This window comes from Peromyscus californicus, unplaced genomic scaffold, assembly GCF_007827085.1.
Source record: "Peromyscus californicus insignis strain IS unplaced genomic scaffold, ASM782708v3 Scaffold_11__1_contigs__length_118956290, whole genome shotgun sequence".
Taxonomy (NCBI): domain Eukaryota; kingdom Metazoa; phylum Chordata; class Mammalia; order Rodentia; family Cricetidae; genus Peromyscus; species Peromyscus californicus.
In genome coordinates, this window is record NW_026294402.1 from 114669062 (window position 1) to 114686223 (window position 17162).

Below are 17162 nucleotides of genomic sequence, written 5' to 3' on the forward strand. Positions count from 1 at the left end.
TAAACAAAATCTTTACCACGTGTATGACTTTTTTTCTCTTGCTGTGATAAAACACTCTGACCAAGGGCAGCTTAAGGAAGTAAAGGTTTATTTCAGATGCCGAGTCATAGTCTGTCATTGAAGGAAGTTGTGGCAGGAGCTCAGGTGGGAACTTGAAGCAGAAACTATGGAGGAATGCTAGTTGATGGCTTCCTCCCAGGCTTATGCTTGGCTAGTTTTCTTGTACAGCCCAGGACCACCTGCCTATGGAATGGTGCCGCCCACAGTGGTTTCCTGTAGCAATGATCAATCAACACAATCTCCACAGCATGCCACAGGCAATCTGATCTGGGCAGTCCATTCATTGAATCTCCCTTCTTAGGGACTCCAGTCTGTGTCAAGTTGACAGTTAAAGCTAACTAGGACACTAGACAATTGCAATGTTTTAAATCAAATATGGAACTCTTAACAAATACTAAATACACACTGGGCCAGCATCAAAGAGCTGATCATATGGTTACTCTTCTTGGCTGATGTGTTGAGATCAGACAGCAACATAACAAAAATACTTTATATGTTTGGAAATTTGACAACGGATTAAAAAATCGTTGATAAACTTAAGAACTCACCCATATTGAAAAAGAAGTGAAGCTGAAAAGCTGACCGTGAACTTTGTGGTGTCCAGTTGGAGCTGTCCTTGCTAAGGCCGACATGGGATGCTTCCGAGTCAAACAAACCTAAAGAAAAATCAAAGGAAATAGTAAGTCTGCATGGAAACTGATGGACTGGGGAAAGCAAAGAGCTCCCTGACGAAGAGAAGTGAAGTGTGGAACTTACAAGTTCACTCAGAAGAGGAGGGGAGATGCTCGGTGCTCAAAGTGCTTTTCCATAAGAAGAGGGCCGGAGTTCAAATCCCCAGAACCCATGTAAATGCCGGGTTAGTGTGGAGGCCCACCTGTAGTTCCAGTCATGAACGGCAGAGGCAGGGGACCCCAGAGCTGGCTAGCAATGCTAGCCATCACCTGCAAGTTCTGGGTTTGACTGAGTGAGCCTGCCTCAGTGAATAAGGTGGAGAAGTGTGGGGGATGAGTCCTGACATCACCCTTGGGCCTCCACATGTGTGTGTGCATGCATGCACACACAAAATTATGCATACACACATGCACACCCCCCCCCCCACAAAACCACGAATACACTCATGCATGCCACATACACATGAAAAAGCAAAAATGATTCCTCGGATATATGATATAAACTATAAGTGGGTTTATAAGTTTGCAAGTACTACAGGTTTTATAAAACATTAAGAAAATACTGCAGGTAACATTGTGTCTATGACATTAAACTAAAAAGTAATAACGCCCAACTGTAGTGTATAAATTCCTTTCTCTTAACTGTGTATTTTTTAATTTTTAAAAATTACTTAAAATTTGTTTCTTATGGGTATGGGTTTTTTGCCTACATGTATGTCTATTACCATATGTGTGCCTGGTGCCTGTAGAAGTCAGAAGAGGGCATCAGATCTCCTGAAACTGGAGTTGCAGATGGTTGTGAGGTGCCATGGGTGCTGGGAATTGGACCTGGGTCCTCTAGAAGAGCAGCCAGTGATCTTAAGTGAAGAGCCATCCCTCCAGCCCTTCACTGTGTCTTTACACATAAATATCCTCCAGGGATAAGTGTTCAGAGGTTTATGGCGGTTCACTGTGAAGTAAGACTCTCAGAGTTCATTATTTTCATTTATCCAGGTTTTCTAGGTTCCAATACAGGTTTTTTGATGTTCTGTTGTCATGGTGTGAATTGCTGTACAAAGCTATGGTGTGCTTCTGTTTCGCCTGTACTTTACATATGATAATGTGATAGGTGTGCACCGCCATGCCTGGCTTAAAACCTTTTTTTGAGACAGAAACACAGGGCAACTTCTGAAAGTCTCTACTGTGGTTTCTTGGGATCGAACACAAGGTCATCAGACTTACTTGCCAAGGGTTCTAACTACTGAGCAATCTTACTGCACAATTACTGGTTTTGTTTGATTTTAGTTCAAGACAGGATCTCTCATATCCCAGGCCTTGAACTTCCTATTCTGTCAAAGATGACCTTGAAGTCTTGATTCTTTTTTCTATACCTCCTGGTACTGGAGTTATGTATTATAGTGTGTGTGTGTGTGTGTGTGTGTGTGTGTGTGTGTGTGTGTGTGTGAGACCTTGAGTGTGCTGAGACCTGGCATGTTTCCAGTGTCCAGCACAGGTCCACTACCTGTGTGTATCCTTGTCAACTCTTGATGAGGTCGTCTGAGCTCCCGTGTGCTGTGTTAGTACTATTAGTATTCCTGTGTTAGTGTCTCCTTCCTGCAAAGAAGGTTTTCAGCCCTGCGAATCTCACATGCAGCCATGCTTCTGCTTCCTGGTGCCACAGGTCAGTTTTGCTTATTTTGTGACCCCGTATAAAGAGAAAGGCAGCCTTTCTGGTTTCTTTTGTTCAGGGTTGTGCTTTGAGAGCCATATGTTGATCTAGCTGATGTTTTTTTTTTTTTTGTTTTGTTTGTTTGTTTGTTTTTTAGACAGGCTTCTTTGTGTAGCTCTGGATGTTCTAGAACTCACTCTGTACACCAGGCTGGCCTCGAAGTGCCCGCCTCCTCCTCCTGAATGCTGAGATTAAAAGCATGTGCCACCATCACCCAGCAAGATGTTCTTTTCATTGCTGTATTTTATTAATTGTATCAAGGGCTGGAAAGATGGCTCAGTCCGTATAGTGCCTGTTTTGCAAGTGTGAGGATCTGAGTTCAATTCCCAGAATACAGACTTAAAGAACATGGCATGATGGGGCATGCTTGTAATTCCAGGGCTGGGGAGGCAGAGACAGGCGGATCCTTGGGCTCCCCAGGAGCCAGCCTAGCCTACTTCATGAGTTCTAGACTAGAAAGAAACCCTATCTCAAATATAAATAAATGAAGGAAGGAAGGAAAGGAGGAAGGAAGGAAATAAATAAAAAACATAGATGAATGGCCCTTGAGGACAATACCTGAGGGTGTCTTCAGGCCTCCACGTGCTTGTACACAAGCACCCACATACACATGCACATCACCATAAAAACATACACACACACGCACACACACACACACACACAGAGAGAGAGAGAGAGAGAGAGAGAGAGAGAGAGAGAGAGAGAGAGAGAGAGAGAGAGAGAAACACACAGATAAGCGTTATTAAACGCCCTCACCAGAGCTCTGTATCTTTGTTCCACAAAGCAATGTGGAATGTGGACTTGAAGGCAAAGGGCCCGCTCTGACCTGCTGTTTTGTGTCTTCTCCCACCCCCTCGTCGATGGTTTCCAGTGAGATGAGTCAGAAAATGGCCAAGGAGGGCCCCAGGCTCTCCAAGAACCAGAAGTTCTCGGAGCACTTCAGCATCCACTGTTGCCCACCCTTCACCTTCCTCAACTCCAAGCGTGAGATCGTGGACCGCAAGTACAGCATCTGCAAGAGCGGCTGCTTCTACCAGAAGAAGGAGGAGGACTGGATCTGCTGCGCCTGCCAGAAGACCAGGTGAGCGCGGGCTCTGGGCCAGGTCTGCGCCACGTTCCCCTGTGACTGTCAGCTCTCTGTTAGGAAGGCAGGAGGGCAAGCAGAGGGCGGGCGGGCGGGCGGGGCTTTCCTGCTGTCTCCAGCTCCTGCCAGCAGAGCCCGGGCTGCAGCCTCCAGCTTCTTTTGGCCCTCTCTGCACCAGCCGCCGTGCCACGTCCCCTCAGAGGCCAAAGCACCAGCCAGCTGCGTCCCCCGTGGTGGTCAGAGCGCCGCCAGCCAAGCCAAAGTCCCCTCCGAGGCCAGCCAAGCCAAGGTCCCCTTCGAGGACTGAGCGCCAGCCGCGTCCCCGCCCAGAGGTCCGACCACCACCAGCCAAGCAGAAGGCCCCTCAGAAGTCCAAGCAACCGGCACGCAGCAGCCCCCTCAGAGGGCCAGGCGCCAGCCGTGGGGGGTCTCCCACCAGAGCTCCTAGGTTCTGGTAACACCATCTCTTGCCTTTTGTCCCCCCTAGCCTAAGGTCAGTAGCGGCTCTCTGCAAGTACTAACATGGGGGATCTCTCCACAGTGCCAAGCCTGTGTAATCCACTCCCTTCATTAAACCCCCTCTGTTTGAAACACCTGGCGTGGCTTCTGTTTTCCTCCCAGATGTTACTGTCCACACTTCAGAAGGCTGCGTTTGTGCCATCCCACAGGACTGCAGGCCACTTACTTACCAGCTCATTCTGTTGACCACAGTGGCAGGCTGACATATGAGTCAGCCCTTCCCCTTCCCGTGCCTCAGAGAGGAGGAGAGGTGATACCCAGGAGCCATATCTGTGCATGTGTGAAAGGAGAGGGCCCGCTCACCCTCCTGACACATTCCATCATGTATTAGCCTTAGTGGCAATGCCACCCATTCGTTCACTCGGTCAGTCACTCAGCAAAGTGTACTGCCTGTCTGTAAGGTTTTATATGCTGTACCGGGGAGAGGAATGTAATTTGTGACTTCTGAGTACCAAGGAAGAGACTAGCTGGTCATGGTGTACAGAGTAAACACTCCAATACTGCCATAGTCAGGATGTACATGGCCTATGGGAGCCCCAAACAGAGATGTACCAGCTGGTCATGGGAGTCTGAGGCGTCACAGAAACTTGTGAGTGGGCAAACTGGAGGATGGCCAGAGAGGCATCTGTCCATCTGCTCTGCCTCAGGTGGACCAGTTTCTTGTCTTCTTTTTGAGTCAGGGTCTCACACCTGGCTAGCCCAGCACTTACTCTGTAAACCCACTAAGATCCTACTGCTTTAGAGCCCCATATGGTTGGATTATGACATGCCTGGCAGTCACCACCCCTCTTCCTCCTCCTTCTCTCCTCTTCTCTCCAGACTTTATTTTTTGGTACAGTTTTAGGTCTACAGCAAAACTGAGGGAAGACAGAAACTTCTCTATTCCCCATCTCTGCCCCCCACCCCCACCCCATGGCCGACAACAGTTTAATATTTGGAAGTAGGTTTGTTTGGTGAGTCAGTAGTGAGCACTAGCTGTGACTACCCCCTCTCCACTCTGCTGCTCAGCCCCTGAGCAGCATTCCAGAAGCCCCCTGAGAATCTCATTCAAGGGTCACCAGTGAATCTTGGGGGTGTCTTCATCTTCAGATGCAGCAAACAAGCCTGATTTAAATATCCCTAAATAAGTGACCCACATCATCTGTGGCAGCTGCCATGTTTGTGATACCCCCAAATGAAAGCATTGGTGAGGGGCCAGGTCAAATGATTTACCTAGCAAGGGCACTAACTGGCTACGGCTCACTAACACCTTAGCAGAGAGGTGAATCCAGGTTGACTGGTCACTAAATCCCTCCAAGGGACTGCAGTAAATGGTTGGTTCAGCCGACTGACTTCTGATACACAGAGAACGTAGGGAGCCCAGGACGTTGATTTATAGAGAAGAGGCAGTCCTTCATGGAAAGTCAGGTGATGGCATTTTGAGTGGTTGGAGTCCAAGCTGGAGTGGAAAAGAAGAGAATAAACTCCATCTCAGACACAGGTTTGTTTGGACCCAGCCTCGCTCACCATATTCACCAAACTCAGAGACATCAGCCAAGGTGTCTCCACAGACTGTGCTCTCCCACCCTGGACAGGACCAGGTCCCCAGTGTCCTGTGGCTCTCACGCTCCCTCTGAGCCCCACCTGCAACACTCATTTTCTCTTCTCTGATCTCAGAGGTCCTGAGGCAGTGCACCAGAACAGATATTTAACCACTGCACTGTTTATTTCCTTTATTGACCTGATTGACTATTTCAAATCGGGGGCGTAGGAGGCACATTAACAGGGAAGAACTTACAGTCCATCAGTGCAGCTAGGGCAGACCTTTGAAAAGGGTTAAAGAGCCAACATGCTTTCAGATAGGATGCTGTTCCTGAGGTATTGTGTGGAGAGGTCAAACAATTTAGACAAAGGACTTTTTGGATCTACAATAACTCTTTTGAATAGGTCTTTTGCAGAAACCAGAGAATAATTTGGTTTTAGAAATGAATGGGCTTAGTTTTCAGAATCCTTAATGTCAGGATCCTAAGATTACAGAGCTGCCACTGAAAGACACTGTCACTCTCTGAGATCAGATCCACAGCCCAGAGAAATCAGGCCACAAAATTAAAAAGTACCTTTTTGTAACTTCAATTTCCACTGTTCATTATTACTATTGAAGATAATTTACTTTTGCACATTGATCTTATATATTGTGATTTTACTTATTCTAGCTTTTTTTTGGGTAGAGTCTGGATTTTATACATCATAATCATGTCCTTCAGTACAGACAGTTGTGCATTTTTAATTTTTTTTTAGACAAGTTTTCTTTGTTTAGTTCTGTCCTAGAACTCACTCTGTAGCCCAGGCTGGCCTCAAACTCACTGAGATCTGCCTGTCTCTGCCTCCCAAGTGCTGGGATTAAAGGTGTGCGCCACCACTGCCCAGTGCATTTTTTGTTTCAATCTGTATACCTAGGTGTGTATGTTTTGACCTGTTCTCTGTGCTGAAAACACATTTTGAGGTATGGCTTGGTATCTTCAAGGTTTATTGTCAAGAATGGCCTCAGACATGCTTTGGATTACTGACAGAAGTTCTAATCCCTGCTAGACTTTCTGCGGCAGCAATTGCCAATCATTAGATAATGACATCACCCTGTTATTCAATGAGAGACACGCACTGGAGTGCTTGGACTCAGTTTATGTGATGAATTCAACTCTGAGATGCATTTAGAGGCAGCCTGTTCTTGGAGGGAGCCCACACTGCTGTGCAGACCTTCCGTGAGTGGATTTAGGGCACGTGCTTCCCCAACCCCCATGGTCCTGAGCTGTTTGTTTCTTCTGCTCTGCTCTGTGGGAAATCTTTGTAACTTTAAACTTTGAAAGCTACACCAGAGCAAGATGGGGGCATTTTACACGAGGATTGACTCTCGTGGGCCACCACCCTCTAATCTTCAAATGATGTGTCCGGGATCTCCTGGAGGCAGAGTGTTCCTCTTTTGAATCTAGGGAGTTGCCAGTATCATCAGTGGTGAGGAGCCCTGGCACAGCCCTTTGTCTCATGACCCCTCACACTTCCTGCTGAGCAGACGTCTGTCCTCTGCTGGGCTCTCTTGACACACCTATCCTCATGCATGGATTTGTTTACCTCTATGTATCCCTTGCAAGACTGTGTGTAGTCAGACTCAGGCAATCTTATACTCTTCTCTCCAGAGCCTAGCTCAGGGTTTGGCTGATGTTAGTGACTGAGACCAAATGATATACCTCACAGTCTGACACAGCTCAAGGTGAAGGACTTCAGCATCAGGTTTGAGTCCAAGCTTTTAGATAAACTTGCGACCAGTGCTTGTCTGGGGCCACATACTTGTAATCAATTTATTAAATGTTGTTTATCTTTTTGAACGTAGTTCATTCCTATCAAATTAGGGACACACCAACCTGGTCAGAATTTTATAACTGAGTTCATATACTCTACACATATGTGCACACATTTACATCTAAGTCCGTGGTATCAGTTACTGTTTTCATTGCTGTGATGAGATAACTGGGAAAGCGACATTAAGAAGGTTCATTTTGACTCACAGTTTGAAGGGACACAGTCCATCGTGTGTCAAGGTATGGTGCCAAGAGCATGAGGTGGCTGGTCACATTGCATCGTCAGTCAGGAAGCGGAGAGAGATGAGTGCTGGTGCTCAGTTACTTTCTCCTTCACATTCAGTCCCAGGGCCCCAGCCCATGAGCTGGTGCCCCCCACATTCAGGCTGAGCCTTCTCGTTTAAACCTTTGTGGGAACACCTCCTTAGACACAGAGGTGCATTTCCTTGGCTTCTCTTAAATCCAGGCAAGTTGACAGCGAAGCTCAGTCATCACAAGTTGTAAAATGTTTTTGTTTCTGTTCTAGGGTAGAATGTATTGTCACTGCTATTGTGTTCTGTGTTGCAAATTTGCTTACAACGAGTGGCCAGAAAACCAAAAATTATTATTATGCATAGAGACAGGTGGACTTAAAAAATATATATTTCCTAGGCTCAATCCAGAAAAAAAAATTGTGTCCATTTTGACGAGAGACTACAAGAGTTGAGAAACCAGAGAGAGGTTCTAAAGCTGGATTTCTGAGGAGAAAAATAAAGTCACAAGTTTTTACTCAGGTCTCAGTGGTTAAATGCCCTTCTTGCTCTTGGAGGACCTGAGTTCAGTTCCCAGCATCCCACATGGGGGCTCAAAACTGTAACTTCAGTTCCAGTGCCCTCTGCTGGCGTCTATGGGAACTGCATGAATGTGGTACACACACACACACACACACACACACACACACACACACACACCCCAAAATAAAAATAAATACATCCTTTAGAAAGGTCCATGAAGTCACAGTTGTATTAAAGACCATATAGGAAGTACACATTACCACTTACCAGTTTGTGAAACTTTCTTTTTCTCTTTGTAAATCAGATTGAAAAGGAGGAGCAGGTCAACCCCAAGAAAAAAGTGACAGAGAAGGGATTTCCTGTGAATGGACAGCCTCCGCCTGTGGACTTACTACTTCGCAACCCATCTGCCCTCAGACAAGTTACCTGGCCTCAAGTATGATGCAGGGTCAGACACCTGCTGATGTGACAGCTACAGATGCCCTCAGTCCTCACGGTATGGGAGCCTCAGGGCAGCCTGCCTGGAGGTGAGGAGGGGCCTCTTTGTACCACACTCCAGTCACTGAGTCCTGAAAGGACCCCTTGGGCTCCAGAGCTCAGGAAAGGGGTCTTTTGGTTTCATCTGCAATCCTTTTCTCTCTGGCAGTGCACGGGCCTCCAGGGTCTTTGGCAAAGGTCTGCAGAGCGAATCCACACAGATTCCTCCTGCTTTCTCTTCCCTCTCCCCCTGCATCTGGCGGCTGAACCTGGCTCTTGATCCTTAAACCTTTCTATTCCTACTTCTCTGCCTGGGCCCCTCTTCTTCCCATGCCATTTGCTCTCTGTTTAGAGAACCCCCTTCCTTAGCAGCTAGAGCCAGAGTGGACGCTGGTGAAGGTCTGTGTGATTTTCAGAGTAAGATACTAATTGTTGTATGATCCTTAAGTGCTGAGATGTTCCTAGACAAAAGGAGTTGTGTTTAATTCCCATGTCAGATGTAGCTAACTTGTACAAGAAACAGAGAAAAGATTAGGAGCAGCAGCCTCTGTCCCCTCTGCAGGCCTGTCTCCAGCCTCACACAGGGCTTTGAGAGCATCAACTCCTGTCCCTGTCTGGGTGAGAACAACTCCTTTAAAGCACTGCTTTTGAAATCTTGTCACCTGTACAGTTAACACTCATCCGGATAGTTCTGTATTATGGCTCTGTCACCTGTACAGTTAGCACTCACTGGATAGTTCTGTGTCTTCTACATGGCTCTGTCACCTGGACAGTTAGCGCTCACCTGGATAGTTCTGTGTCTTCTACATGGCTCTGTCACCTGTAAAGATTCACCAGCACAGCTCCAACTGCTTTCAAATTATAAAACTTGGAAAGATCATATGGCGTCAGCCCTGTTGTCCCATCCTGTTCCCCGCTGTGAGGGATCCTGGACCTGATTAGATGTCCCTAGGCAGTTGCGTAGGTCTAGAAAGAGAGTTGGGAAAGTTTCTGTTTCCCAATCAGAATTCCCCCAATTCCTGGGGAGATAGGAGGCCTGGTGCCCTAAGGCTTTCCCTGGCTGGCCCTCTGTATCTATGTCTGTGGTAAAGAGAGATCAAGAGAACGGGAAAGGAACTTGATCTTCTGGAAGGGGAGTAAAGTGCATGTGTGTTGGGGAGTAGGGGGCTAGTAATCCAAGACTTCTTGAGTACAAGGCCATTCCTGGATGAGGCCACTCCTGGATGAGAGTCTCTGGGCTCAACTGTACAGGCTGAAAAGGCTGGCAGTTAACTTTCCATCTCTGCTTGTGTTTGTCCCCAAGATCTGTAGCCTCAGACTTCTGGGAAAGAATGGCCCTGAGTGTGGGTTCTTGTTCTGGACCCTTAACCCCATCCTCACTTGCTGTGAGGACAGAGACTGGGCCAGATGGAAGAGCCTTGGACTCTAGTGGACAGGTGAGCACGGGGATTAGCTTGGGGAGAACATTTGCCAGCTCTCCTTTTCTTGCCCAAGTGTAAATACTAGAGGACCCCTCGAAGTCCCAAGTTAATTCTTGTCTCCCTGAAGACCTCATCCACAGAAGCTCACCATGAAAGTCCACACTGGTACACACACCACTTCAGAGACCTGGCCTAAACTCAGGGTTCTACTGCGTTCCCATCAGAGGCCATGTAGGTGCTCTGTTTGGGCCACTTTCCCTACTCAGCCCAGACTGAGGGGGGGTGGAAGGAGAGGAACTGGAGATCCGTCTCTAGTCAGGCTCCCTCTGGGTCTGCCCCAGAAACAGTTTCAGTGTTCTAAGCCCACACTTAGATAAGTTATAGACTCCAAATGCTAGAACCAGAGAGAGACAGCTGCAGGCAGTAGATGTTCACCCTTGTTACTCCTTGTCCCTCCCAACACTTTTCCACTTAGGAGGAAGGAGGCCATGTCTCTACTCATGAAGAAGCCAGGCTCAGGGCGTGGGGGATGACTCAGTGGTTAGAAATGCTTGCCATGCAAACACAAGGACTGGAGTTTAGATCCCATGACCCACATAGATGCCGGGTGGCCTGGCAACCCACCTCTAAATCCAGCCTCAGGAGGTGGACACAGGAGATCCCCAGGGCAACTACCTAGCAAGACTAGCCATATCAGTGAGCTCTGGGATTGATTGAGAAACCCTGCCTCAGTGAATATGGTAGAAGATAGAGGTTGACTCCCAACATCAGCCTCAGGGACTCCAGGCACACGCACCTCTGTGCACGTGTGCCCACACACATATAAACACAAGCACATGCACATCACACATACACATGAAAATGGAAAAAGAAAAAGAAAATGAAAGAGAACCAGACTCATGGTCCTTCCAGGCTGGACCAATCCTGCCCATGATTCAGAAGCCCATTCCCTACCCAGCAAGACCACATGGTTTCTTCTTTCTGTCTCTTCTGTGTACATGTGAACAAATGCGGCGTCTGTCTTCGGGGCTTGTGCTCATCATGGGGCCGTGTGCTTGCTCCCCAGAGCCTGTCATGCTTTGGCCCACGGTTCGCGAGCACATGCCCTCAGCTCAAATATCATCTCAGAGATTCTTCCATGGCACCTGACTCTGTAACGCTAATTTTGGTTGTAGTCTTCTGGAATCATCCTGCTCACTTATTTATTGTTTCATTCTTGCACAATGCCTTGGCTAATGCAAATCCCATGATTGCCAGGACTGATTTATGCTGTCTTCAGTTATCTGGCACTAATAAGAATTCAATAAATACTTGTTGACTGAAAGAATGTTTATTTGTTTTTAAAAAACAGTTTTAAAAATAATTTCCAAAAGTCTGAATCCTTTTGAGGAATCCGAGACATCTATTGTAGTTCACAAGGAATTACTGGTGACCTTTGCATGGCCCCTCTGCGTAGAGAAAATGGGAAATGAAGAGCAAGAATTCATGAATGTAAACACAATGCCCTCAGCTTGGCATTGAAGGAAGTCGAGGACTAGCAGGGTATGGGTTGTTAACTCAGGACCTGTTTGAGTATATTGAAATGCTCATGGGGGCAGTGGGGGTGCACACCTTTAATCCCAGAACTCAGGAGGTAGAGGCAGGTGGGTCTCTGAGAGTTTGAGGCCAGCCTGGGCTACAGAGTGAGTTCCAGGACATCCAGGGCTACACAGAGAAACCCTGTCTTGAAAAACCATAACCTTGCCCCCCTAAAAAAACAAAAAACAAAAACAAAAACAAAAAAGAAATGCTCTTGGGTAAGAGTTGGCAGAGTGTGTGACAAAGAGGCATGGGACAATTAGCTGATGGAGCTGAGAACCTAGGAGGTGGGAAGGGAGCTTTGGGACACCAGTGAGGGGAACGTCCATGAATAAAGGGGCCTTTTAACTGGAAAGGGAAAGAGGAGAGGAGAATTGCAGATTACAGTGAGTTCTTGAGTTCAGTGGTGGGGGTGGGGTGGCCCTTGTCTAAGGTGTTGCTTTCCTGTGTGTCTTATGTAGGACACGAGGCAGCTAGTTCACACGGAGTGGTGGTGGTGATGGTGGTGGTGTGAGGTGGTGGTGGTGATGGTGGTGGTGGTGATGGTGGTAGTGGTGATGGTGGTGTGGTGGTAGTGGTGAGAAGTAGTAGTGTGAGGTGGTGGTGTGGTAGTGGTGGTGGTGATGGTGGTGGTGATGGTGGTGGTGTGGTGGTGTGGTGTGGTGTGGTGTGGTGTGGTAGTGTGGTGTGGTGGTGTGGTGTGGTGTGGTGGTGTGGTGTGGTGTGGTGTGGTAGTGTGGTGGTATGGTGTGGTGTGGTGTGGTGTGGTGGTGTGGTGTGGTGTGGTGTGGTGATGTGGTAGTGTGGTGGTGGTGTGGTGTGGTGGTGTGGTGATGTGGTGATGTGGTGATGTGGTGTGGTGATGTGGTGTGGTGGTGTGGTGATGTGGTGATGTGGTGTGGTGATGTGGTGATGTGGTGATGTGGTGTGGTGATGTGGTGATGTGGTGATGTGGTGGTGTCAAGGACAGGTTAGGGACAGGAGAAACGACAGCGGAGGGGAGGACTATGAAGAACTGATTCCAAATCACCTCTGTGAGACCTATCCTAATCTCTCCCCTTTTTTTGAATGAATTTAATGTTTTATTTTTAAAAATGATTTATTTATTTGGTGTTTGTTCACATGCCACGGTGCACTTGTGGAGGTCAGAGGACAACTTGCGGAAGTCAGTCCTCTCCTCCCGTGAGGTTCTGGGCCACAGGGCCACGTAAGATGCTGTTTATCCCACAGTTCATTTCGTCGCCTCCCCAAGTCTCTGTGAAAACGAAAGACACCTTTCCTGCACGTTTATCCTCCAGCAAAGCTTGGGAAGTGGCCAAGGCAGCTGCTTTTTTGATGGCTTAGGCCTCCATGGAGACAATGATGCTGTAGGAGAGTCACACAGAGTGACTTTTTCATGCAGGGAAAGAGGTGGGCGGCTTGTTTAGCCCAGGGCAGTATTCTTAAATGACTAAAAACAAAATCAGGCTTGTGTGTATGATTTTATTCATAAATATGTAATTCATTTCGTCTCAAGATGTCAGGCTCCTATTTAAAGTCTTTCAGGGGTGAACCGATTTCTATTTTCACTCATAGTTTACAGGAGCCCATCTGTCTTGGAACCAACCTAGAGCCTAAACACTGTTATACTATATCTAAAAGACAGACTAGAAGCATCCGCCCTCAAGTTCATAGCAAGGTCTACTCACTACCATGTCATTGGTCAATGGGGCCCATGTTGGCTAGTGAAACAATAATTTAAATGTTCCGAGGACTGTCAGCTTGACATGGCAGAGTCTCCAGGGTCAGGTTGGGCTGCGGGCATGTCTGTGGGGAATTCCTTAATGAAAGTGGCGGGCACCATTCCTGGATTTGGGGCTCTGGATGCTATCAGAGTGGAGAAAGCTGACTGAGCACTAAGCATGCCTGCATTCATTTCTCTCTGCTCCTGACTGGGTGTGTGGTGTGACCAGCTGACTCCAGCTACTGCAGTAATGGACTATAGCCTGGAATTGTGAGCAAAATAAGCCTTTTCTCCCCTAAGGTTTTCTCCTTCCTTCCTTCCTTCCTTCCTTCTTTCCTGCCTCCCTCCCTTCTTTTTCTTTCTTTCTTTCTTTCTTTCTTTCTTTCTTTCTTTCTTTCTTTCTTTCTTTCTTCTTTCTTCCTTCCTTCCTTCCTTCCTTCCTTCCTTTCTTTCTCTCTTTCTTTCTGCAATCAAGATATGTTATCCCATCAAGGGAAATGAAGCTGGGACGCAGCAGGACTTTGCACAGCCCTTAACCCGTCACTTTCTTGACTGGCAGAAGGAGACTGGTGACAACCGTCTTGCCTGTCCCACAGTGCTGCTGGGTATGCCAAGGAAGAGCTTAGACTCTAAGGTTTAGCGTGTCCAAATGGTGACTGACTTCCCGAGGGACATCACGGAAATTGCGATGCTGTGTCCGAGGGAATGGAGGTGACTTCAGAGTTAGCAGATCCAGGCTTTCTCTAAATCTGACACTAACCAGTGGTGTCGTCCCAACAGCCCAGCCTGTGGCGTTTGAGTCATTTACCTGTTCAATGACAAACTCAGGTTACAGAAACTTCCAGAAAGTCCCCAGCCCTGCAATCCTGTCGTTCCCACGGACTGTGTTGTCTTTTACCCCAATAAACAGAGCATGTGTGTGCAAGACCAGGGCATGGGGGCCTGTGTGGTTTCTGTGCTCAGGGTGGGAATGCACACAGAGAAATCGAGTCCCTCTATTTCCTGGGTGGGAAGTTGCTGGCAGGTAGGTCTACCAAACTCATTCTCTGAGGGACAATGCTTTGGTACATTGTTCTCCGGTGGCTGCCCCTCTTTTTATTTTTCACATTGGGTGAGCTACACAGTCCACCTGCCCTCTACCAAGCTTACAATTCCAGTCAGTAAACTAAAAAAGTGTATCTAATCCAGCTGGAACTTGTTTGTGTATGCATGTGTGTAGGTCAGGGGACAACTTTTAGGCGGTAGTTTTCTCCTTTATCACATGGGACCCAAGATCAAACTCAGGTTGACAGACCGAGCCATCTTGCCAGCTCTATTTATAACCTCTTAAGTTGTACTGTTTTCCTCTTATTTTCTCTGAGTTTTACTTGACATCTCTTCTTTGGTTTATATCTCAGAAAAGGCTTCCTCTCAGGAAGCTCAGATGTAAGAATCAGAAACATACAAGCTATATGTAGGTCATGGGGTTCAGGTGTTTGTCTTCCTCCACAGACATGTCCATCCCTTTCATGAGAATGGAGTACCTGCTTCTGAAGAATGAAGGCAGCCCATGGGAAATGCAGGGGTGCAGCTGCGGGAAGAGCTGGGGATTGAACACCCCTGCTTAGCGTTGTAGTTGACAGTTTTTCTCTCCCCTCAGCACTGTGGCGATGCCATTCCATCACCTCCCTCTGTAACTGCCAATGAGAGATCTGCCATCCATCTTCTTGGCTCTCCATGGTAAGATTCTGTTTCCCTTTGTTTATTTGGTCTGAACTTCCACTGTAATGTCACTAAGTACAGATTTATGTCTGTTTATTCTGCCCAGAACTCAGGTCCCTCTATCTGAAGATGTGTGTGTCTTCAGGGATATGCAAAACAAGTTTGTGATGCACAACTATCCAAACGGCAAATATAAAAAAGAAATTGTCAAGCGCTGGCAATGACGTGAGGAAAGTCCTAGATGCTACTGATGGGAATTTATACATTGTTATGGTACATGTCATCATACCACTGTACCCCGCGACACTAGCAAGGCAGGGTATCTTAAAACCTCTAATCAAGTGACTATAATTTTAGGCATCCATCCTGGAGAACACTTACACACTTTTAGAGAAGAGGGAAATGCACAAATTTGTTTAAAAGATCATGGGTTTGTAGTTAAGAGAGGAGTTAGAATGCAATTAGCCAAACTCTCTATCCATAAGGGAATGAGAGAATCAATTTGGGGATATTTGCAAATAAAGTCCTAAACATCAGCTAAAGCCAGTCTGTCAGGCAGACTGTATCAAGCAGGTGAATCTAGACAGCAGAGCCAGGACTATAGAAGGCAAGCATAAGGCGGCAAACCCAGTATGACATCCTAGGTATAAATATCGACAGCCCACAATCCTATATTGGTTATTGCTCAATAAGGAGAAGCCATAAAATCTCATACTTTTTCTATAATGCAATAGAATTTAAAATGATAGCAAAAGACAAAGATATTAAAAATGAATCCTCTCAGAAATAAAAGTATAAGAAATAATTCCTGGCTTGAAGAAATAACCCAGACTAAAAGCTACATAGAAATAGTTTAACAATACTAGGGGACATACATTTGTTTGGAGAGGGTAAATGGGAAATTTGTGAACAACCTGGGATGCTTCCATGGTTATATAAATCTTAAACACCAAACATTTGCTTTGAATCAATTTTGGGTGTGGGATAGAGTCCTTGGCTTGTGAAAAAAGGGAACCAATTGGAATACAGCTCTCAAATTTTCCTTTAGGGACCAGGTAAGTAGGAGAGGACAACAGGATGTTGGGGAATGTGGAGGGATGTAAAATGGACAGTACTGGGTGGAGGCACACTCAATGTAGGGACACAAAGAGCATCAGGAATGGCTTTGTGCTGGGAGCTGGGGTGGCCAAGCACAGGCAGATGCCCGAAGACCCCAAAGGCCACCGTTGCACCCTCACAGCCAGACCTGGTAAAGTTTGGATTGGAGTGCAGGGATGGGGGCCATGTTCAAGGTGTGGAGCTGGAGAGAGAGGAAGACAGCAAGGAGGATGGAAGAGACGCCTCAGAATGCTGTGCCCCAGCAAGAAGAAGCAGGCCAAATATGGTCCCACGATCCCCGAAGGGTCCCGACTTCCTAACCTGAGGGTGCTATGTGGCCCCAGAAGTGCCAATGCGAAGGCAGGGGAATTTATCTGCAGAACAACTTCATGCAGAAACTCTGGTGCTAAATGAACATTTAAGTGACAACCTCTCTGACAGACAGGTTCTAATGGTGGGCTGCCTGAGGCTATCACCTTCCCGAGAGTAACTGGGCTGGGAAGAACTAGGGTGACATAAGAGTGCACAGTAGCCCACTGGTGAGCCTCACCCCAGCCCATTAAGGAAACATCATGGGGACTCCATCCCCAGTGCTCGCTCATCTCACCCTCCCCTCCACATCACCCCCAAGACATAGAGCGCTTGTTAACCCATGCACAGCATTGGATATTAGCCCATTAATGTGAATAACCAGAAACTACTACATTTTGTCTGTCTTCTGTTGAAATAAAACCTGGGGGTGGATCAAGACTGTCTGGAGATTCCTTCAAGCTGGTGGGTCACAGCGTAATGTGCCTTGGGCATCATAGCCAAAGCGCGATGTGATCATTATGTACTGTTTTTCTGTTTAACATGGATTCTGAGGAACATTCCCCAGTAAATACTAGAGAAATTACATAAAACTCCAAAAGCTGTTCTTTATAAGTTTCTTGAGTAGGAATTCATAGCCACAATGTCTGGCATATGGTAGACTATCCTGGATGTTAATTAATCTTAGGTTTTGGGAGAAATTGAGGC

At 47.0% G+C, this 17162-nt stretch overlaps 1 protein-coding gene and 1 long non-coding RNA gene across 5 annotated transcripts in view; one reads left to right on the forward strand and one right to left on the reverse strand.

Annotated features, from left to right (window-relative positions):
* LOC128101355 (uncharacterized) overlaps window positions 1–3304 on the reverse strand; it is a 41748-nt gene extending 38444 nt beyond the window's left edge. Inside the window, exon 1 of the long non-coding RNA XR_008215075.1 lies at window positions 609–3304. This is a non-coding gene — a long non-coding RNA (uncharacterized LOC128101355). The remainder of the gene's footprint in view (window positions 1–608) is intronic.
* Window positions 1–16893, forward strand: part of Mobp (myelin associated oligodendrocyte basic protein) — a 35495-nt gene extending 18602 nt beyond the window's left edge. For 2 of the 4 annotated variants that reach the window (XM_052724386.1, XM_052724396.1), the window contains exons 3-4: window positions 3311–3520; window positions 3702–3981. In XM_052724386.1, coding sequence (XP_052580346.1) covers window positions 3315–3520; window positions 3702–3981 — 486 coding nt within the window. In that variant the 5' untranslated portion in view covers window positions 3311–3314. Of the gene's footprint in view, window positions 1–3310; window positions 3521–3701; window positions 3982–8451; window positions 8675–14985; window positions 15066–15153 lie in introns of those variants that run through there. The other 2 variants (XR_008215068.1, XR_008215071.1) reach the window with 2 other exon arrangements.
* The last annotated feature ends 269 nt before the right edge of the window (window positions 16894–17162 follow it).